This window comes from Solea solea, chromosome 11 (assembly GCF_958295425.1).
Source record: "Solea solea chromosome 11, fSolSol10.1, whole genome shotgun sequence".
NCBI classification, from domain to species: domain Eukaryota; kingdom Metazoa; phylum Chordata; class Actinopteri; order Pleuronectiformes; family Soleidae; genus Solea; species Solea solea.
In genome coordinates this window covers 24,955,054-24,977,873 of record NC_081144.1, presented here as the reverse complement: position 1 = coordinate 24,977,873, position 22,820 = coordinate 24,955,054, and the positions used below count along the sequence as shown (strand labels likewise).

The 22,820-nt window shown below is 42.1% G+C and overlaps 2 protein-coding genes across 2 annotated transcripts; both read right to left on the bottom strand.

Annotated features, from left to right (window-relative positions):
• Nucleotides 1-1,791: 1,791 nt before the first annotated feature.
• LOC131468076 (uncharacterized) lies at nt 1,792-9,689 on the bottom strand. Its single transcript, XM_058641939.1, has 6 exons — nt 9,033-9,689; nt 6,046-6,278; nt 5,249-5,435; nt 5,089-5,175; nt 4,431-4,929; nt 1,792-3,551 (listed from the first exon to the last, which is right to left on the bottom strand). Exons 1-6 carry the CDS (start codon nt 9,057-9,059, stop codon nt 2,626-2,628), a joined length of 1,959 nt encoding a protein of 652 aa, XP_058497922.1. The 5' UTR covers nt 9,060-9,689; the 3' UTR covers nt 1,792-2,625.
• Nucleotides 9,690-11,013: 1,324 nt separating this feature from the next.
• On the bottom strand, nt 11,014-22,321 carry LOC131469147 (peptidase inhibitor 16-like). The gene is made up of 6 exons (XM_058644047.1): nt 21,913-22,321; nt 15,276-15,426; nt 14,524-14,591; nt 14,211-14,320; nt 13,747-13,838; nt 11,014-13,451 (listed from the first exon to the last, which is right to left on the bottom strand). Exons 1-6 carry the CDS (start codon nt 22,195-22,197, stop codon nt 13,006-13,008), a joined length of 1,152 nt encoding a protein of 383 aa, XP_058500030.1. The 5' UTR covers nt 22,198-22,321; the 3' UTR covers nt 11,014-13,005.
• Nucleotides 22,322-22,820: the final 499 nt, after the last annotated feature.

Below are 22,820 nucleotides of genomic sequence, written 5' to 3'. Positions count from 1 at the left end.
TAATTGTTGGTGAAAACCTGAACATGCTAGTTCTGTGCAAAACGACTGTCAATAAAAATCATCCATCTTTATTTAACGTTGTTGATATTACAGTGCATTCCAGTTTGTACTCGGAGGTCGCAGTCACACTATTATGACAGTTGTAGCGCCCCCTACAGTTAAAAATGAATTCAAACTCAATTCAAGATGGCTGCCCCGAGCATCAGTGGTGTGAAGCTACACTGTTATCGCATTAGTTTCTATCTAGAGCGCTAACATTGGTAAGGTTAGCATTATTTGGAGGCTAATGTTAAAACTGTAGCGTCCTCGGAGACAACTGGACTGCACTGTGTATTGTGAGTTAGCATGCTAGGTAACATTGTATGCTAACGGTTGATTGTACACTCACATCTAAGAACATTAGCTTAGCACAATTTAACAAAAGTTCAAATCTATTCAAGGCAAAAAAATGATAAATAAAAATGTGTAAAAAACTACTGCGATAATAATAATAAAAATATACTCTGACATCAAACAGCAACAGTTTCGATTGTCCACAAACCAAAGTCGTACAATCTTTGGCTAAACACGACCAGTATACATACCTATATATATGTATATATATATATATGTGTGTATATATATACATATACAGTATATGAGATTTCATCTCTTCCATCAGAATATTAAAAATAAAGTAACTTGTTTTCCATATTTAACAAAAAAATGCATTAGAGAGAAACACAGATAAAGACAAATGTTTTTATAATCTCTCTGTCACATTTTATATATGTTTGTTTTTTACAAATGTCAGAAATTGAAACAAACTAAAGAAATAGTTTTATATTTTGAAAAAATAAAAATAAATAAAGAAATTAGCTTTTAATGCTAAAAGTTATGACGCGCGAGACATGGTGTAAATGTACAGTCGCGTGAAAGTTGTTCAGCGAATGGGTGTGGTAAATTGGAAATGGGAGGGGCAAAAACCAGACCTGAAAAACGTATATTACGCTATCTGGCAGCAGGTTTCACGTATATAAACTCATACATCAGGTTGGGAAACACAAAAGAGTTTTAAAATAAATAAAAAGCAGTATTTGAGAAAACTCCTCCCACAGCTTTACTGCGATCAACTTCAAACATGGTGAGGTCACTGTGGACAAGATAAAGATTAAGAATGAATGTGACACGGTGTGGCTGCTAGGGAGCAGCAAAGTTGCAGCAAATTCTGATGTTACACCACAAAAAAAAAACTGATTTATAGTTTCTTTATGTTACTTTTACAGAGTTGATCGAATCCAACTCAAAATTGGTGAAATCATTAAAAACACATTGTAGATTACGTGTATCGAGTTTTACCATGGCAACAGCGCAAATTCGGATGTTTGCAAAAAAAAAAAAAACTGTTATAACTCCGCAATAGAAGGTCCGATTATAGTCCTGCCCTGAAGACGTGGGGGTGTCACCAGCTATCTTTAATTTACATGTGTGCAGTACCACCGGTAAACATGTGGGGGCAGTGTGGGTTACTAAAAATGAATTTCAAGTTGTAAAGAAATGAAACAACGCAGCCACGTTTGCTTTGTTTGCTTTAGAAACTCCATCCACGCTAACGCAAAGATGCATGAAAGTGTGATGGCGATTATTACGTTTGACGCATTTTTAAAGGTAAAAATCCAGAGAATCCTGTTCTGAAAGCTAAAGTTTCACATTTGGTTTCATGTTGGGCTTTAAATGTGCAACACGTTTGATTATATTATGGACTTTGCATGGCAAAAACGTTTTAATGTTTTATAACGTTATCGATTCATGTTCTGAGTCCAGACTTTAGGCACTGACAATCCTGTCACTCATTCACTCACTCACTCATTCAGTCACCTGACAGTGAAACCGTTTATTCACCAAAATGTTTCTTAAAATAAACTGGTTTATGACTTCTTCATACTTATTTACACTCCTGTAAAGTCTGAGTCTGAAGACGCTGAACCATCCACGACAAACGAGTGAAAGTTTGGAGAAACTGATCCAGGGTTCAGAGAAGGTGCCGGAGTTTCCCCACAGATTTCACTCAGAGACACAAAAACAAAAATGAAAACACGTTTCCAGAGGTGTGAAGAAGCCCACCAGCTCTTTAATGTCTGATTACAGACCTGCACACTGTCCTCTGTCCTCACTGTCCCTAGCTAGACACGACTATGTGCTAGAAACCTGGAAAAAGCTTGTGAACTTAAAAGTAAAATCCCGCTGAGTTGCGTCCGGTGATTGGTGGAAAATCCCGTCGTGTGAACGAGGTTAAAAATAGGTCTTTGCCGGTGAAAGTGAAATCCAGATTTCTCACGTATTTCTTTGTTGATATGTTGCTTTTTTAAAACAGTGGTTCCCAAACACTGGATTAGGACCTCCAGATGTTTTCTTTTGCTGATTCTAAATGTTAGGTTTTACAGCTGTGACAGTGAATGAGTCAGTTTATGTGGTGGTTTGTCGTCTTTAAAAAGTGTTTCCTGGTGTTTGGTTTAAATGATGAATAAGTGCAGTATTCAGCCAGTGTTTGAATGTTTCAGTTCCAGCAGTGACTGGTTCGGTCGGTAACCTCACAGACCCGGGGTTTCAGTCTGTCAATAGTCAGCAGAGTGGGACGTCCTTTGATCAGACGGTGGTAACCGATAGCAACGGGCTGGGACACAGCTGATTGTCGCTCTCCACTCGTGTCCCGTGGGTCAGCAGCTCCTCCACCGTGGTCCAGTCGTCGAGCAGCTTGCTGTTCCTCAGTCGGTTCTGCTTCATGTGGCTCAGCTCCAGCAGAGTCTGAGACGACGGCGAACCCTGGACCCCCTGGTCCTCGCCGCCTCTCCTCTCCCTCTGTTGCCGTGACAACGCCATGTGACGTCTCCTCTCCGTCCGACTCCAGTATCTCCCCGCCAGTCGTCCGTCCTCTCCCTCCTCCTCCCGTTCTCTGGCTCCACCTCCTCGCACTTCCTCGTCCGTGGTGACCTCGCTGCGTTCGCGGGCCAGACGCGACGCTCGCGCTCTGAGCAGCTGATTCCTGACGGACTTCTGATTGGATGGTCTGCAACGCGGAGACGGCGGAGAGTGCGAGCTTCGCTGTGGAGCGCCGAGTGTGCTGTATAGAGACACAAGAGGCCCTTTGTGGTTGCTGGTGCGATTCCCAAGAGTCTGGAAGCCTCGCCAGTCCGACACTCCACTGGAACCCGATCCTGGACTCTTGGAGAGCGAGTCGTCCTCTCTGCTGCGAGTGGTTCCGTGGCTGTTTCTGGGTGAGTTCTGGTGATTTGTCAGACTAGTTCTGTCCATGCTGAGGTGACAGTTAGTGGGATAACTGGCCCCGCATCTTGGACCCAGACTGATACCAGCTGGTCCTGGCTGCTGGTTCTGGACTTTGTTCCTCAGACCATTTGGGTCAGTCATGTTGGGGTGACTGGCTCTGCGGCGGTGCTGTGTGTCACTCAAATCTTGGATGGTTCGACTCCGTCCTGGAGCTTCTATGGTCACACCTCCTCCTCGCTGCTGTTCTAGCCACAGCGCCCTCCGCTGGCAGGGCTCAGTACGACAACCTGCAGATTGGAAAAATAAATCATTTGCACAGCGTTTACAGTCCGAATCTTTCTGATGCCATTCAGGTATCACTGTCGTAATAAATCATGGGCGTCTGAGACTTAGGGTACGTTCTCACTCCACGTGAAAAGGTTTTTCATGTGATTAGAAATATCTAGTCGAGGCAAAGACGTGCGTACGAGCAGATTCAGCAGCAGTAACAGCGGTTTGTGAATCTAGCACAAATCATTTGCTTTAGATGCTGAAGATGAAAAAGATGTACATTGAACTCAGATGACACTGAAATCTATATTCACCAACAGACTGACCGCCAAATAGTGAGCTGTTCTCTGTGTCCACCAACATACTGACTGCCAAATAATGAGCTATTCTATACATCCGTCAACAGACTGACTGCCAAATAGTGAGCAATCTATACAACCTGGACACTGATGAAATGTAACACTAGAGACCAGCTATTGCGATATTTGCCAAATAATGAGCTGTACTCTATATTGACCAGTAGATTCATTGCCAAATAATGAGCTATTCAACATATCCACCAGCAGACTGACAGCCAAACAATGATCATTAACAGACAGACGGACAGCAGCTCCTTTAATAAAATCTCACGATCCAGTTTTTGGTGAGATTTTTCTAATGTCTGGATGTTGTGTCAGAAATGGAACACAAGTGGTGTGTGTGTGTGAGAGCGAGAGAGAGAGTGAGAGAGACTGGGCCATGAAGAAGAAGGCGGGAGTTAAGTGAGTGCTAGTAGTTGTGCAATTAAACAAAACTTATTCACCATGCACTTTAAAAACGATCCTTCAAATTCAAATCAGTCTGGACGAATATCCACGTTTAAATAATCTATTTTTAAAGATGATGTCAGTATTCACCTGTGGACGGGGACGGCGGTGAGCGGTGGCGAGGTAGCGTGGGACTCCGCTCCGCTCTGTGGAAGTGAACCGTGGTGGTCGTGCTGTTACCCACAGTGCAGCGGGAGGCCTGCGCCGCTGCCGGATGAGTCATCGGAATGGTTTCAGGGATGGACTCTAAGTCCCAGCGTCCTCTCTGCTCTCGGGGGGAGTGGCCTGAGCGGAGGTGGTGGGGCTGCCGGTGGCCGGGGATTTTGTGCAGCCGCCTGTGCTCGCCGGTGCTGACGCTGTGGAAACCCGAGTCGCTGGGTTCTGACGAGACGAGGGACTCGGAGGAAGAGGAGGAGCCTTGGGAGGACGCGGTGTGACCCGGCAGCGATGACATGGCGTCTGTCTCAGCCTCGGAGAGTGCCACCTGGTGGTGAGGGCTGTCAGAACCACAGCCTCGGCCGCTGTCGAGCTCACTGAGAGGAAGGTACGCTAGAGGATGATCCGAGCGCCAAGGAGCGCGATAGTCAGACTAAAGAGGGAGGAAGAGAGGATATCATTTCTGTTATTATGAGTATGAAGACGTGAACATGTGACGTAGACATCGTAGACTTAAACTGACATAGAAAACCTCACTTTAACACTAATTCAGTCAAGTCAAGAGTAAACGATCAACGATATCTTCTCGCACCTGTCTGGAGAAATGCTTTGGCTCCTGGTCGTAGCAGCCGATCAGACAGCTCTCTGAGTTTGGCTGGTAGGGCGACATCTCATGTCCCTGGAATAGAAACAAGAATCAGCGTCAACTGTTTGATTACGTTCATAAAAATAATCTTAATCTATTTAGTCACCTGGTAATCCAGTCTGTCCAGGTGATCTAAACTGTAGGAGACGCTGGGCAGGTAGCTGTGACCCGGGTGCTGGTCACTCGACGGTCTGGACAGGAAGCCGTTTGGAGGATACATGTCCGACGACATCATCATGCGACTGTTGGTGGAGTAAAGGTCAGGTGACATGGTCATGTGACCGTAGTAGGCCCTGTGTAGAGGAAGGACATTAAGTTATGTTAGGTCTCATTCTGGGAACGTCTCAGTCTGGAGAACACTCTTGGTCTTGGTCTTACAGTCTTGGACTTGGTTACATTCTGGTCTTTCTTGAGTAAAATCAATCATTTTGTTTCTTGTTTTTGATCTTGGTCTCAGTCTCAAGACTCAATGGACTCCTTTGTCCATCATGGTCTACAACTCCTCACCCGGGGGAGGACAGATGCTTACTGTGCAATAACTCATTCACTCATTCATTCATCCATTATATTTATCTTATTTCACTATTATTTTATTCTGTCTATATTTTGTATATTCACTGAAGAGTCTACTGTTTATTTTTGATTTTATTGTTTCACTTATAAGCTGCTGTAAATCTAACTTCCCTGAGGGAGTCATTCCAAGGGATCAATGAAGTCTAAGTCAAGAACACTCTTGGTCTTGGTCTCTAAAAGTCTTGGTTCCATGCTGGTCTTGCTTGATCTTTGAGCACTTTCCCAAATGTTCCTTGAATCGAACCCAAACCCAATTGTCTTTTATATAAAGCTAATTAAACCCACAGCGCCCCCAAACCCCCCCCCCCGTGGCCTCATGACCAGACTCACCCAGCGCTGAGTCCGTCTCTCTGAGCGTCCTCCGCCTCCATCATTCCCATGGCTCTCAGCGCCTCCCAGTGTTTCTCTGTGGGAGCGCTGCACTCGATCGCACAGTGGGACCGCCTCCTCCGTTGGCCACGCCCCCTCCCCCCCTCTACCTGCATCACGATTGGCTGGCCGTACTCGTCCACGTAGCGCAGCTCCTCCCGGTGTCGGTGATGAGGAGATTCACGGGTTTTGTCCTGATGAGAGGGAACGCGACAGATCAGAGTTTGTGATGCAGTGTCACAGTGCCACCTACAGGCCTGTCTCTGTGTTTACAGCCTGAATGTCCACGTGTCATAAAGGACACAAAGGACAGACGCAGCTTCAGATAACACTCTGACAAAATGTCCACCGAGTCCAAGTGATGACAAAAGTTAAAGAAAGAGAGCAGCGAGATGTGGGTCAGGATTCAGGCGCCTGCTTTAACCTCAGGGTCAACACGCACGCGCACACACACACACACACACACACGCACACACACACACAAACACACATACACACACACACACACACACGCACACACACACACACACACACGCACACACACACACACACAGAGAAAAGTCCATGTTAGAGTGATGTGCTGTACCCTGGAGAAGTGTTACGCTCCACCGCACTTTGACATTAATGTGGACTGATTTCTCTCTCTCTATGCCTGTGTGTGTGTGTGTGTGTGTGTGTGTGTGTCGTTGATTCACTTTTGTCAAACTGCAAAACTCTGTAAATCACGACGCTCCTCGTTCTCAGCACAGAAATCACAGTGAGCTCGTAACATGACATCAAAGTGTCACATTCAATGAGCGTCGTGAAACTACATCTGAACTGATGAGAGGGTTTCACTGTAGCAACACACACACACACGCACACACACACACACACACACAGAGAGAGAGAGGTCTGAACTTAATCAAAGTTTGACGTTTGTTTCTCTTTCTCTGAAACCACTCACTCTCCCACACCAAACCCCATAGAGAAAATCAGTGATTTTAGCTCGCGGGGACAAAGGAGCTGCTGGTCTACTGCTGCCTCATGCGGTCACTTTGTGTCACTGAGGTAAATCTGAACAGCGTTTTCAAACACTGAAGAGACAAAATAAGACATTTGAACTTAGTGATGGAGGCAGCAGTGGATCAACAACTCCTGTGTGTGTGACGTTAAAATCACTGGTTTTCTCTATGGGGTTTGGTGTGGGAGAGTGAGTGGTTTACAAACTTCAGTTTCCTGTTGGAAAAGTCTGTCTCACAGTGAGATAAAGACGTGAACATGTTCTTAAAGAGATCGTAGCCTTAAACTGATTTTATTACCCAGGTCTGTTCTCACTGAGAGCGCCGACTTCAAAACACCCAAACTGTCCCTTTAACACTCACATTCACCCCCAGTAGAGAAAAATCTGATGCATGATAAAAACTAACGAGCTCCATGAAAACTACACTTTTTCACAATCTGACAAGTCACATTTTTCTATTTCAGGATTTTTTTTAATGACGAAAAACAAAGAATCAAAACAAAGAATCAAAACAAAGAAACCCTTCAGCCGCTGAATCATCCGTGCAGCACAATATTCCAGGCTTTTTTTGTCAAACCACTCCATGACGAGCCGCCGCCGCTCGCTCGCTCTCTTCGTAGAAAAACATGACTCACTCTTTTCCTCAGCTCATGATATTCACTCTGTTTTGTCCCTGAATGTGAAAACACTCACACAAACATCAAACTTTTATTATATTTCCTCAGACAAACACGCCAACCTTCATAAACACAGTTAGCTCTTCAACGCCACTGTGTCTCTATGGAAACCACGTGTTTACATGTCGTGAGCACAGACGTGAACGTCCTGAGGTTTGTCTGATGTGATGCGTTTAAGGACATCTGTTAATTGTCGTTTTTAGAGAATGTGAGATGTTTGTGTAACATCGTCCTGACGCAGATGAAACTAAACATTAGAGACCAAATAATAACAAATAAAGTGTGTAAAACGTAATATTTAGTTAGTTTATACATTATTCTGATGTTTAAATGCTGCCAAATAATGAGCTGTTATCTCTATCCACCAACAGACGGACTGTCAAATAGTGAGCTGTTCTAGACATCCACCAACAGACATGGTGGATGTCAAAAGCCAAATAGTGAGCTAATCTAGACATCTACCAACAGACATGGTGGATGTCAAAAGCCAAATAGTGAGCTAATCTAGACATCTACCAACAGAATGACTGCCAAATAATGAGCTATTCTACACAACCTGGACAATGATCAAACGTAACACTAGAGACCAGCTAATGCACATTTGCCAAATAATAACCCGTAATTATATCCACCAACAGACTGCCTGCCAAATAATGCGCTGTTATATTTCTGTTATCAAAAACTTTTTTCTTTTTTTTTAAATCTCAAAGTTAATTTCACAAAGTAAATATTCATGTATTTAATGTTTAGTTTGTACTTTATTTTACGTAAACTATTCTGTGTTTTACATCAACTACATGAAATACTTCAGATTTCTCAGTTGGAGGAAAAGGAAGGAAATTTTACTTTTTTTAACAAATCACAGACAGAAAACTACAGAAGAGCAGCTGTAGTTTTCTGACGTCAACAAACTATGTTCATTCCTGAGAAAACAACACAAGATCAAATCAAATAAGTAGCAAAAAAAAACAGGAAAAGGAGGAAAAGTAGGACCCTAACCCAAGTAGGACTTCACTTCACTTCACACACACACACACACGCACACACACACACGCACACGCATGCACACACATGCAAACACACACTAACCCAGATACCAGCTGAGACAAAGACTGAGGGAGAAGATGAGTGAAGGCTGGAGGCCACTGTGTGTGTGTGTTTTCTGTCATAAACATCTCTCTCTCTCTCTCTCTCTCTCCCCCTGTCTCCCTCTTTCTCTCTCTCCCTGTCTCCCTCTCTCTCTCTCTCTCTCTCTCTCTCTCTCTCACCTTGACACGAGTGAAGCGACAGCCCATTCTGACTTTTCCACTGAGTGGTAGAAGTTAGCAGGCGAGAGAGGGGGATGAAGAAGGTAAAGAAAAGGAGGGATGAACAGAGAGAGAGAGAGTTAGTTGGTCCTCGTCCGTCCACCACTTCACATGTCCACACTGTGATGTCCCTCAGTCTTCGGGCCAATCAACTGTCATCCTGCGCTGCCGTGGAAACTCCAGCTCCCATGATGCCGCGGTGTAAACAGCAGCAGCAGACGGAGGGAAACTGCAGCAGCTCCATCACATTAACACTCTCTCTCTCTCTCTCTCTCGCTCTCTCTCTCTCTCTCCTCACAATCACAGAGCAGCACGGGGCGAACGAAGAGCCTCTGAACGAGAGGGGCGAGCGAGGCAGAGATGAAATCTCAGAGAGAGAGAGAGAGGGAGGTGAAGAGCTGAGCTGTTCTCATCTGACAGTTTCTTCTTCTTCTTCTTCTGTCTGCATCTCTCTCTCTCTCTGTCTTCTCGCTCGCTCACTGTAGCTCTGCTCCTGTCGGCCAATCACAGATCCCGGATGAGAGGAGGAGGGAGGCAGCTGTTCTGATTGGCTGAGAACAGCTGTTACTCAAAGCATCCATTCAGGGTTTTTCTCTCCTCCTGTGTGTGTGTGTGTGTGTGTGTGTGTGTTTACAACAGGAAACTGAAGTTTGTAAACCTCTCACTCTCCGACACCAAAGTCCATAGAGAAAATCAGTGATTTAAGCATCACAGCACATAGGACCTGCATGTCCTCTGCTGCCCCATGTGGTCACTTTGTGACACTGAGGTCAATCTGAAAAAAATTAACAAAATCAGACATTAGAAGTTAGTGATGGAGGCAGCAGTGGATCAACAACTCCTGTGTGTGTGATGTTAAAATCACTGATTTTCTCTATGAGGTTTGGTGTGAGAAAGTTCCTGTTGCCCAAAGGATGGTTCCACTTTATCTCACTGTTTCACAGACTTTTCCAAAATCAACAAAATCTGGAACAAAAGGGTTTTTAAAAGAAAAACTATGTTTTATTTCTTTTTATTAATCATATGTACAGACATTTACAGCAATCGTACGAGTATCTATAGTTACTGAAGAGACTTCCTGCTGAAGGAGAAACAGTTAGACTGTAGTTTCAGTCTGAGTGAATATACAGAGACGTCCAGTAGATACACTATATAAGAAGAAGCAGGCTCGTCTGTTAGAAACACACACACAGCAAACATCCCCTCACCTGCTGTTAATAAACACGAGACACAATAACAAAGACGAGATGATGAGGATGAGGATGCTGTGGATTTAGTGCAGTGATGTCACCTTCACCCTGTAGAGACAAACAAGTCTTCACTGTTCGTCGACACGTTCATGTTTCCACGACGAAAGAAAAGCAGGAAATTACAAAGATCCTGGGTTTAAAATAAGGCATCTTATCCTGTTTGTACTTTGGCTAAAAGTTAAGGTAGATTAGACATCAATAGCCTAGCTTAGCATACAAACAGGAAGCAAGCACTAGCATTGTGTCAAACGTCTAAATAGGAAAAAAATAAAGTTAAGGTAGATGAGAAAATCTGTTTCCAGTTTCATTAGCCTAGCTTAGCATAAAACAGGAAGCAAGAGCTAGCTTGTTTAAAACTTCTAGCTTAAAAAGAATAAAAAACAAAACAAAAAGTTAAGGAAGATGAAAGATATGTGTTTCCAGTTCCAAGAATATTTTAGATATCATTAGCCTTGCTTAGCATAAAAACAAGAAGCAGAGCTAGCTTGTTTAAAACTTCTAGCTTAAAAAGAATAAAAAACAAAACAAAAAGTTAAGGAAGATGAAAGATATGTGTTTCCAGTTCCAAGAATATTTTAGATATCATGAGCCTAGCTTAGCATAAAACAAGAAGCAAGAGCTAGCTTGTTTAAAACTTCTAGCTTAAAAAGAATAAAAAACAAAACAAAAAGTTAAGGAAGATGAAAGATATGTGTTTCCAGTTCCAAGAATATTTTAGATATCATGAGCCTAGCTTAGCATAAAAACAAGAAGCAAGAGCTAGCTTGTTTAAAACGTCTAGCTTAAAAAGAATAAAAAACAAAACAAAAAGTTAAGGAAGATGAAAGATATGTGTTTCCAGTTCCAAGAATATTTTAGATATCATGAGCCTAGCTTAGCATAAAACAAGAAGCAAGAGCTAGCTTGTTTAAAACTTCTAGCTTAAAAAGAATAAAAAACAAAACAAAAAGTTAAGGAAGATGAAAGATATGTGTTTCCAGTTCCAAGAATATTTTAGATATCATGAGCCTAGCTTAGCATAAAACAAGAAGCAAGAGCTAGCTTGTTTAAAACTTCTAGCTTAAAAAGAATAAAAAACAAAACAAAAAGTTAAGGAAGATGAAAGATATGTGTTTCCAGTTCCAAGAATATTTTAGATATCATGAGCCTTGCTTAGCATAAAAACAAGAAGCAAGAGCTAGCTTGTGTCAAACATCTAAATAAAAAAATACCTGTGCAGATCATTTGTAAAATCTTCGAAGACTTATCATTTCCACCATTTTAAAAATAAACATCGCTGATGTCATCAGTCAACGTGAGGCCAACAGGTGGCACTTGTGAGCTCAGTGTTAGCATGTGATGTGTCAGTGTTTATGTTAGCATGGATGCTGCTGACGCTAATCATATAGTTAGATCATTATCATCGTACGGACGTATACCAACTTTAAAACACATGCTGACTCAGCAGCACCACCTACTGAGCAGTATGTGCATCACAAACGATCGATATGTCACTTTAAGTTCAGTTTGTCGGTCTTGATTTTTTTAAGTAAGTCAGTTTATATACATCGTAAATTTTAGTCGTATACTTTGAGTTTTTTCCCCTGTATCGATGTTTTTTTTGCGTTGCGTTGCATTTACGCTTCCTGCCCGTGGACATTAAAGGTCCAGTGCGTAACTTTTAAGAAGAAGAGAATCTCACCACTCATTATGTTTACATGATGTTAGAAGAAGAGAAAAACTGACTTACTGTGACTGAAATTCTACTCAACTTTATTTTTCCTGTCCCCAACTGACCTTTGACCCGGAAACAGTAGAAGAAGCAGGTTCAAGAAGTTAATGGCTGGTAGAAACACAGGGAATTGAGCCGTACATGCTAACAACTAGCCGCCAGCTAATGGTTGTTTTGTTCTGTGACGTCATTATTGGACAGAAGATGCCTGAAACTGCGCCACCTAGAGTAGTGGAGTCAAATGCTCGTGTTTGTGTTTACATTGAAGAACAGTTGTTCTCACTTGGTAAAAAAGATCTAGAAGTAAAATCTAGAGACTCACCACTAGGTGTCACTTGTTAACATGATGTCAGAAAAAAACCTGACTTAATTACACGTAAACACATGAAATTTAACTCACTGAAAAAGTCAAAAATCCAAACAGTTCTAAATGCTCTGCACAGGTTCCACAGTTCCCTCCCCTTGACCTTTGACCCTTTGGAAATAGTAGAAGAAGCAGGCTCACAGAAGAAGAAGAAGAAGAAGGCAGCGAGAAAAACATGTAGAAATCTAGACAGAATGTTTGCTGGGTCATCTTATAGAAGCTCACAAAATTGAGCTGGACATGCTAACAACTAGCCGCCAGCTAAAGGTTGTTTAGTTCTGTGATGTCATTATTGTCCAGAAGTGGCCTGGAACAGCGCCACCTAGTGTGGTGGAGTCAAATGCTAGTTTTTGTGGAAATGCACAGATTCATTCTTACACACTGGACCTTTAACATTTTAGCATCATGGTTTAAAAAAAACACGTTAAAAAGTCAACGAGGTCATGTGATGTGTGATGTCAGCAGGTCACATGGTTTCCTCACACAGCTGTTATCAGGCTTCTGATGATGAATTATTAACTGACCCATTTCACTCGGTTACCACAGGACGGACTGACAAGGTCCGGAGGAGATGACTCCTCCCCCTGCTCCTCCTCCTCCTGCTCCTGGTCACAGCTTCAGAGCGAGGAGCGCAGTCAGAGATGCTAACAGGAGCGACGGTGACGTTGTTGAACCAGCACCCGTTGTTTGTTGAGGTTTCTTGGGATTTTTTCTCACTATGTCACTTCCTCTTTCTTTGACCGCCTTTTCTACAGTTTCCTTTCTCTCCTCGTCCTTCTTCTTCGTCTTCATCTCCTCCTCCTCCTCCTTCTTCTTCTCCTCAGCCTTGTTCTTCTCGCCCTCAGTGGTTGAGTGGACCAGAGGAGGCGGTGTCTGTGGCTCAGGAGTGACCTCAGGGTCGTCCACAGAGACGGTGGTGGTGACTCCAGATGTTACAGGAGGAGGAACCACGACATCTCCCTGATCAGACGTCGCTGGAGAAGGAGGAAATGTCCCCCATGTTGTGTCGTCCAGGTCGTCTTCATCCTCTTCGTCCTCCTCCTCCTCCTCAGCAACTAAAACAAGTAGGAAGAAATGTGTTTTTATAACCTCGTCTTATAGTTAATGAGACATTTAAAGCATAAAAGGGCTGACATTTCATTTATAGTTTCACAGTAAACCACTCACTCTGCCACACCAAAGTTAGTTCACTAAGTTCCAATGTTTTATTTTGTTCAGATTGACCTCAGTGACAGAAAGTGACCATATACATATAAATGTATGTATATATACATACATATATATGTGTTCCTGCCAGCATGGCGGAGCCATGTGACGTCTGTAGCTCTAGAGTTTTAAAGAGTTTCTTACCACAGAGGTTGTTTTCACACTCGTGCAGGTTTTCAGGACATTGTGAACACCAGTCTCCTTCAACGTAGGGACGCACGTCATCGTAGTTTCCTCTGAGGACGCATGCACACGTGCACACGCGCACACACACACACACACACACACACACACACACAGACGCGTAGGACTTCATTACTTTGACCTTGACTGTCTGTCTTTGCTGCTGTTACAACATAACTGACCTGATCTTACTGTAAACTCAAGGACAAGAGCTATTATTACTGTCCACAGGAGGGAGCTGTTGTTCAACCAGGAGCAGAGACACTTTGTCCACACAAAAACACACTCATCTTCTACAAACAGACGCCATGCTCCATTGACCTTCATCATGTCATGTGGTCCTTAGTGGAACTGCACAAGTTCAGTTATGGTGAACCTTAACTAACCTTAACTAGTAGAGACGTAGTAAAAGTCAAAGTACTAACGGTGGGTAATAGTTACAGACGAGGAAGGAAACTCTCTCCCAGCCTAGACCCTCCATGGTACTGCAGAGATGAAAGGCACAGCCCACTCTGTGTGTGTCTGCCCACACCATCTGTGACACACACACACACACACACACACACACAGAGGGAAGGAGATAAGGAGAGAAATTAAAATTGGAGGAGACATGGGGAAGCGTGGACAAACAGAAACTGGGTCTTTTATTTTGAAAACTGCTGGGTTGTGTTTTAGAAATTGAGAGGAAAGGAGACAAGAAGACGTGTGTGTGTGTGTGTGTGTGTGTGTGTGTGTCACCTGTGTGTAGTGTCCACACATCTTGTCTTCGTCACAGCTGTTGTTGTTAAAGTCATAATACAGATGTTCTGCAGGAGGAAACTTGTGTTAAATACAGAAAGAAACTGTCGTGATAATAATTATAATAATACAGATGCATTAACTTCAGGTCAATCAGTCTTTTATTATTTTCCATGTGCAACACAATGTGAAGTTATGAATTGATAAAAATAAATAAAAGTGTTAAATGGACAAAGGAAATGTTAAAAACTAAATTCTTAAAAATAAATCAGCAGCATTAGATAAAATATGAATGACTGTAAATAATAATAATTGTCAATGAAGTGGTGAATAAATACAAATAAGGTGAAAACTTAATATGAATTCATCATAAAGTTAAATTTAAACTTCTCTCTGTTTGCAGTGAAGTCGACTTACATACATTTTACCACCAGGTGGAGACAGAGAGCATCAGAGTGGATTGATTATGTCACAGTTGTTTTCTGTTACTATGACAAACGTCCTGGTTTTTAAACATAAATACAGATATTTATAGATATATAAATCCTGCAGGGACTCAGCTCATGAACCTAACTGAAATATCACTTTATCATTGTTATTTAATTCTTACTTTATAGTTGTTAAAAAAAATCCACTAATATCATATATTTAATAAAGTTATTTAGGGAAACTGTAAAAGAACATGTATTAAAATGTGTAAAAAAAAAAGGAAAAGAAAACTTTTCAGTAAGAATTGAGATGTTTGGACTCACCCAGGAACCATTTCTCCAGAGCTTCTCGAAGGTCCAGAGATCCGGTTCCAGCGAACAGGTTCTCTCCGGTGTCCTTCAGCTCCGGGTTGTGGTTCCAGACACATTTAGCCGCATAGCCTTCTGCTAACAGCTTCAAGCTAGGGTCCCATTTCTGCAGAGAGGACGATGAAACGTCACTGTGTTTACCTGTGGTAGCCTGAGTTGGCCTGTGTTAGTGTGTGTTAGCCTGAGTTAGCCTATGTTAGCGTGTTTTAGCATGTGTTAGCTTCCATTATCCTGTATTAGCCTACGTTAGCGTGTGTTAGTGTGCGTTAGCATGTGTTAGTGTATGTTAGCCTGTTTTAGCATGCTAACACCCTGATGTTTACAGAGTCCACACTGATTTATCTTCATTTATTGTGTTAGCATGCTAACATTTGCTACTTAGCACAATCGTAAATGTTTCTTTTGTTTGTTTAAAGTCACTTTGACCTTGTAAAAGTCATTAATGAGCGAGTTTATGACACATTTACAGACAGTTTATGTGATGACATTTTATTTCCAAAAGGTCAAAGGTTAAATCGACTGCGACATCATAATGTTCTGCTAAACCACTTTTTTTCTGGCCTTCATTCAAATCCACAGAGCAGCAGATTGTGAGCATATTTCCTCTGACTTGACTTTTGGCAGAGTAAACAACCTCGAGGTGGTTTTTTTTAATTAAAAATATACTGAAAACATGTGACCTGGAATTTCTGTGTACAAGAAATCCCACATTCGGACTTATAATTGAACGCAGCATGTGCAGATTTCAGTTTCTGACCACAGATGGTTGACGTTAGACTTAAACGGCCTTAAAAATGTTTCTGAATGTTGATGCGTACTGTGGAGATTTATCCTGTATTATGGAAGCTTTTACTCACGAAACAGAATGTGTACAGACGGACGGATGGGAGGGGCCTGCAGCCCGAAGCTTTAAGAGCAGATGTTCTCACAGAGGAAGTTACTGTAAATGATAGTTCAGCTGTTTTCAAGTGTTTTTTATATGAGGTACTGATGATGTGTGCGCGCTTTAAACCTTCACACACACACAAAATGGCTGCCAGTGGGGACTCCAGGAAAAACACTCAGGCCGTTTCTCAATATCCATACTTGTGCGTACTTGTGCGTACTTGTGAAAACGTCATCAGCCTCAGTCCAAGTGCTGTTCCAATTCTCAAGTAAGCGAACAGCGAGGACGGTTCTCAAACCCGGAAGTGTTCTCGCTCCGCCCATTTTGACCAAGTATGCATCGGAGGTGACTTAAGCGTACTTGCGATGGCCATGTATCCCAGAATACATTTCGGCGGAGCATAGCAGCAGATAATAGAAATATAAATCTGAAATAAATATTTTTCTTTGTCCCGGAACGCAGTTTTAACATCATTTGAGGCGAGAAATTAGTCATTTAGAATTTAAACACGTGGTTTGTGTATGAAGATGTGACGTATTTATAGTTTGGCAGCGGCGTTTGTCAGAGGTGATAAGCTCCGCCTCTGCGGACGCTCGGCGCTCACTGTGCCCGGCACAGAGCAGCGTGACCTCGGCCTGTCCTGATGAAATGACGTCGCTGTCATTAGATGCTCGGTGTGATCCATAGATTTGTTGTTGACGTGTTATTTTGTTTTTAATGGAAACTTTTTGACCTGACAGTTTGTTTTATTTATTTTAACTTTGAATTTTAGATTTATATTAAAGTTGCACGGTCATTGTATCTATATTTAAATATAATATGTAAATATTAGATATGTAGAGTAGTATATATTTGAGTAGTGTATATATATACTGTATATATATATATATATATATATATATACACTACACTATATACACTACTATATATATATATATATATATATATACTACTCTACAATGCTGTAATATATCTATTTTCCACATTATATATTTTGGAAATAAATTAATAAATGAAGTTAAATATTTAAAATGTAAAATAATAACAATATATATGCATTTAATAATTAAGTATTTCAAATGTTAATTTATCAACACTGTAGGTGGCGGTAATGAGGCTACAGCACCATTCAAACAGCAGAACAATACATACATACTTGCTTACTTGAGTATTGAGAAACAGCCACATACTTGTGTACTCCTGTACTTGGCAAGTATGTACTCCCAGTGTACTTCTCAAGTATATACTAGTACATACTTGCTTACTTGAGTATTGAGAAACAGCCTCAGAGAGAAAATCAGTGATTTTAGCTCACGGGGGACACAGGAGCTGCTGGTCCTCTGCTGCCTCGTGTGGTCACTTTGTGTCACTGAAGTTAATCTGAATGAAGATTTTCAAAAGCCGAATGAACAAAATAAGACATTAGAACTTCTAGAACAACTGATTTTCTCTCTGGACTTTGGTGTGGAAGAGTGAGTGTGCGTGCTTCACACGGTTGGTTTTAATTATCGTGATATAATTACGATGAAATGACTGCAGCTGCTTTTCATTCGTCGTGACTCTGGTCCTTAAAAACTCTCAGGGAAAGTGGAACTGTTTTACTGAGGCTTTGTGTTACAAACCAAAGACTCCAGGGACGAGGATTTACAGGAAAGAAAGAGAAGAAGAAGAAGAAGAACTCTGGTTCTGACAGTCACTGCTTAGAAAAACATGTAATATTATCATCGTCATGACAGCGAGGAAACAAAAACACAGGCTATTTTATTTATTTTTTATTCTCTGTGTCGTTTCCTTTGCACTCACCAGGTGGCACCAAACCAGAGCATCATCTCACCCTGACCTATGACCTCTGACCCTGTGACCTCTGGTCTGACAACAGTATGAGCTGAGGTATGGGATTTCCTATGTGCGGCGCACACTTTCAGAACAACAGTATCATGTTTTCCATGCAGTATTTGGACCTCGTGTCGCCCGGTGACATTCTCGGGGCTGCACACAGGAAGTGATTTGTGTGACGTCGACACAGACGCCAGAAAGAGCTACAGTGAGTAATGTGAGATGACCTGACGCTAACAAGTAGAACTTTGACCTAAAACGCACAGAAGCGTTCCTGTCTCCACCCCCCCCTGCTCTACTGCTGTATACATACAAACGCTCCCTCCGTCCATAATAGATATCAAAACTTTGACTAAAGTGAGAAAAGTCTCAAGTCTCGTGACCCGTTTAAAGTTTCAACCACGTCTCTACGTTAAAGTATGACGACACTGTGAGGCTCTAAAGTGGGCGGAGTTCCGATCATTTTTTCGACTGTTTCCCATTCATGTGTGTGTGTCACAGTCAGAACATGTTTTCTACAGTCACTAAGAGTGTGTGCGTGTGTGTGTGTGTGAGTGAGTGAGTGAGTGTGTGTGAGTGTGTGAGTGTGTGTTTATTTGTTCTGCGATGACACACAACACAAACAATAGTCAGGGGTCTCCTCCACATTCCTCTCTCCATCTGGTCCGTGTTATGACTTTGGTTCATGTGCACAGTCATGCAGACGCACACACACACACACACACACACTGCAGGTCATTTGATCTGTGAACAGCTGATTTTGTTTCACTCAGTTAATCCGTGATCGATTTCATCTGTTTATGTTTCAGGATCTTTGATAATCAATGATGTGTTTCTGCTGAGTCACCATTTCTGACACAAGGCAAAACTATCACAGTCATGTTTCTATGTGACAGATATTATAATTAAGATCACCACCAGTCTGTGTGTTTGGAACAGACAGCGAGAGAGAGACAGATTCAGACAGACAGACAGACAGAACTGGGTTTTGGGATCAGTAAGATTTTTAGAAGATTTTTTATTATTATTTAAATCTTCTCATGCCGACGCCCACATTTTTACATGAGTAAGACTGTAACTGTTACTCTGCTGATCCAGGTCAAAGGTCAAACTGTCACCTCTGAACTTTCCTCCTTTTATCTCCTCACTCCTCTGTCCTTCCCTCCTCACCTATTCCCTTATCTCCTTCTGCCCCTCCTTCTCTCTCTCCGTCTTGCTCTCATAAAGTGAGAAACAATAACATGAGCATGGAAATGTTCCAGTGGGGCTTCCATACAGGTCATGACCTCTCCTGCTCCACACACACACACACACACACACACACACACGTCCTCTCTCTCTCAGCTCTTTCTCAACTGGTTTCCTCCCATCTGTTGCTCAACCTGAGGCTCTCCTCTCCTCTCTCTTCTCCTCTGTCTTCTCCTCTGTCTTCTCCTCTCTCTTCTCTTCTCTTCTCTTCTCTTCTCTTCTCTTCTCTTCTCTTCTCTTCTCTTCTCTTCTCTTCTCTTCTCTCCTCTGTGATGGAGGGATGATTTCCTCTACAGTTCTCTAAAGCTCACATCATGATCTGGATCATGGTCTGAGGAGGAAACACCCTGTTCCTGGATCTGAGCCTAATTCAGGGTTTCTGACGTTGCTCGCGAAAAGAAAACTGATTCTGATTCTGATCTGATTCTCATTCTGATTCTGATTCTGATTCTGATTCTGGATCTGATTCTGATTCTGATTCTGATTCTGATTCTGATCTGACTCTGACTCTGATTCTGATTCTGATTCTGATTCTGATTCTGATTCTGGATCTGATTCTGATTCTGATTCTGATTCTGATTCTGATTCTGATTCTGATCTGACTCTGATTCTGATTCTGGATCTGATTCTGATTCTGATTCTGATTCTGATTCTGATTCTGATTCTGATCTGATTCTGATCTGACTCTGATTCTGATTCTGATTCTGGATCTGATTCTGATTCTGATTCTGATTCTGATCTGATTCTGATCTGATTCTGATCTGATTCTGATCTGATATTGATTGCTTTACTTTCTTAGAACCAGGGTACCTGCCTCTACCTAAACAGCAGCTACATCATGTAAATTATCTTCATGTAAATGTATATTTGATATAAAATGACAATAATAAGTCAAATGTCTCAAATATGAAACGTTATATTTGAACATTTTAAAGAAGACAAAGAAAAAAGCATAAAAACAAAGTGATGAACACATGAAAAACAGAGATAATTAAAACAAGACAAAAACACAGACAGAGCCAGAGGTGACCTCACATCTATAAATCTGTCCTTTAATCTCTGACTTCCTCTTCCTCTTCTTCTTCTTCTTCTCTTTTTTAACCATATCATTTGATGTGAACGTGTTAATGAAACAACAGCAGCTGCAGAACCTATTACATCACTTTATAACAATCTCGTTATTATTTAAAATAAATCATCATTTCATCCGTTTCTGCCCTGGTGTATGTCTTTTAACCGGTTAATAAGTTAAACTGGTTTGTAAGTTAAACTGATTTGTCAACACTGATCAATATTTTCTGATCCAAACAACTAATGAATGAATGAATGAATGCTTCAAATCACTCTCTGAAAACATTGTGTGATATTTTGTCCTGTTTTCCTGTAATTTCAGTCTATCGATTATCATTTTAAACGTGGTTTCGATTTGTTTTCTATCGAAACAAATTTGCTGAATTTTCCCCAAACATTGAATTAAGATTTCTGTTTTTCTATGTTTTAAATAATGAGCATACAATGAAGTCGTAAAAATAACATAACAAACTTTAGTTTTTACAGAGATGGTAATAGTTATAAAAAGGTAATGTTGTATAACTGTATTATCAATCAATCAATATCTTTGGTTATTAAATTTCAAATTAGAATGACAATGATTTATCACAGTCAGGTGAGGACGTTTGATTCCCCGTCAGACTTTTAAAAACATTTGTCCTGTTAAAGCTGGAGTAGGTAACATGGTGGATGGATTAATAATCCTTTAACAGTGAGTAAGTCACATGATCAGAGGAGACGCAGGCGTTCCTGTTTGATTCTTCCTGTGTGACTCGATCATTGTGAACAATGAAGCTCAGTCACATGAACAGCAGCGTCTTCTCTGTTTCTGTCATTCTGCACATTCTCCGTGTGTCATCAGCTGTTGAGTCTGGATCGTTCCCTGTTCATATTGTTCAGTTTCAGAGGCGTTAGAGGTCACTTTAATTCTACCATATCTTTACAAACATGTTCACGTCTTTATCTCACTGTTAGACAACAGGAAACTGAAGTTTGTAAACCACTCACTCTCCCACACCAAAGCCCATAGAGAAAATCAGTGATTTTAACATCACACACACAGGAGCTGTTGGTCCACTGCTGCCTCCATCACTCAGTTCGAATGTCTTATTTTTACACTTCGGCTTTAAATATTCTTAATTCAGATTGACCTCCGTGACACAAAGTGACCACACGAGGCAGCAGAGGACCAGCAGCTCCTGTGTCCCTGTGAGCTAAAATCACTGATTTTCTCTATGGGCTTTGGTGTGGGAGAGTGAGTGGTTTACAAACTTCAGTTTCCTGTTGGAAAAGTCTGACTCACAGTGAGATAAAGACGGGAACATGTGACGATTTGTTGATTGAGCCTCAGGCTGGTTCTCAGCAGCAGGGGGCGCTCACAGCACTCAGCTGTGTCCGTGTCTCACACAAACAACCACACACACACATATACAGAGTATATATATATGTATACATATATATATATATATATATATATGTATATATATATATATATGTATGTAATTAAATAGTTTCCTGCCATAATAAACCAGGTGTGCTGCCCCCTGGTGGCAGCAGGTGTTAGACTCTTACCAGTGGCAGCATGGCGGAGGCGCTGGGCGACACCTGTCCTCTGTAGTGGTTGTGAAGCTCCACCAGCAGCTCCTCCTGCTCCTCGTTCAGGAAGCTCCAGGCTCCTGGAAGCAGCAGGAGGACCAGGAGCAGCCTGCATGCCCACAGAGGAGCGCCCCCCACTGGGCAGAGGCTGCAGCGCGAGGACCCCCAACTCTGGGGTCCGGAGCTCCTCAAGAAAACTCCGTCCTGGGTAATCCTTTGGGTCGAGACCCTCTGGAGCTCTGAGTGGCTCCTCTGGTGCATGATGGGAAACTGAGTCCTGCGGGACGGGTCAGTCCAGAGTCCAGTGAAGAGAGTGTGTGTCAGTGTCTGTGTGTGTGTGTGTGGACAATAGGCTGTTTGTCTTTGTTTTCAGTGTGAGTGTGTGAGTCCTCTTCCTCTCAGCTCTGCTGATCTCTGTCTCTCTGACACTGTTTTAAGAGTCAGAGGATCCTCCCCTCACACACACACACACACACACACACACACACTTCACAGGCTGCACCGACTGGTACGCACAAGCCAACACAACACAAGCCTCTTACTCCATATTCTCCATGTCTCCTCCTCCTCCTCCTCCTCCTCCTCTTCTTCATTCTCACACCTTCTCTTCCTCTCTCTTTCTTCTCTTTCTCTCCATCCTTTTCTCCTCCTCCTTCACATCTTTAGTGGAGAAGACGTGAAGCGACAGAGCGTGTTTTTCATGTTTGTGAAGCGTCTGCACAGAAGAGACGCTGAAGACGTTCACTTCTGTTGAAACTTTACAATTCCATGTTTTAAGTGGACGCCGCAAAATGAAAAGATGATGTTGTGTGTGTGTGTGTGTGTTTGTGTGTGTGTGTGTGTGTGTGTGTGTGTGTGTGTGTGTGACTCAGACACTGTCACAC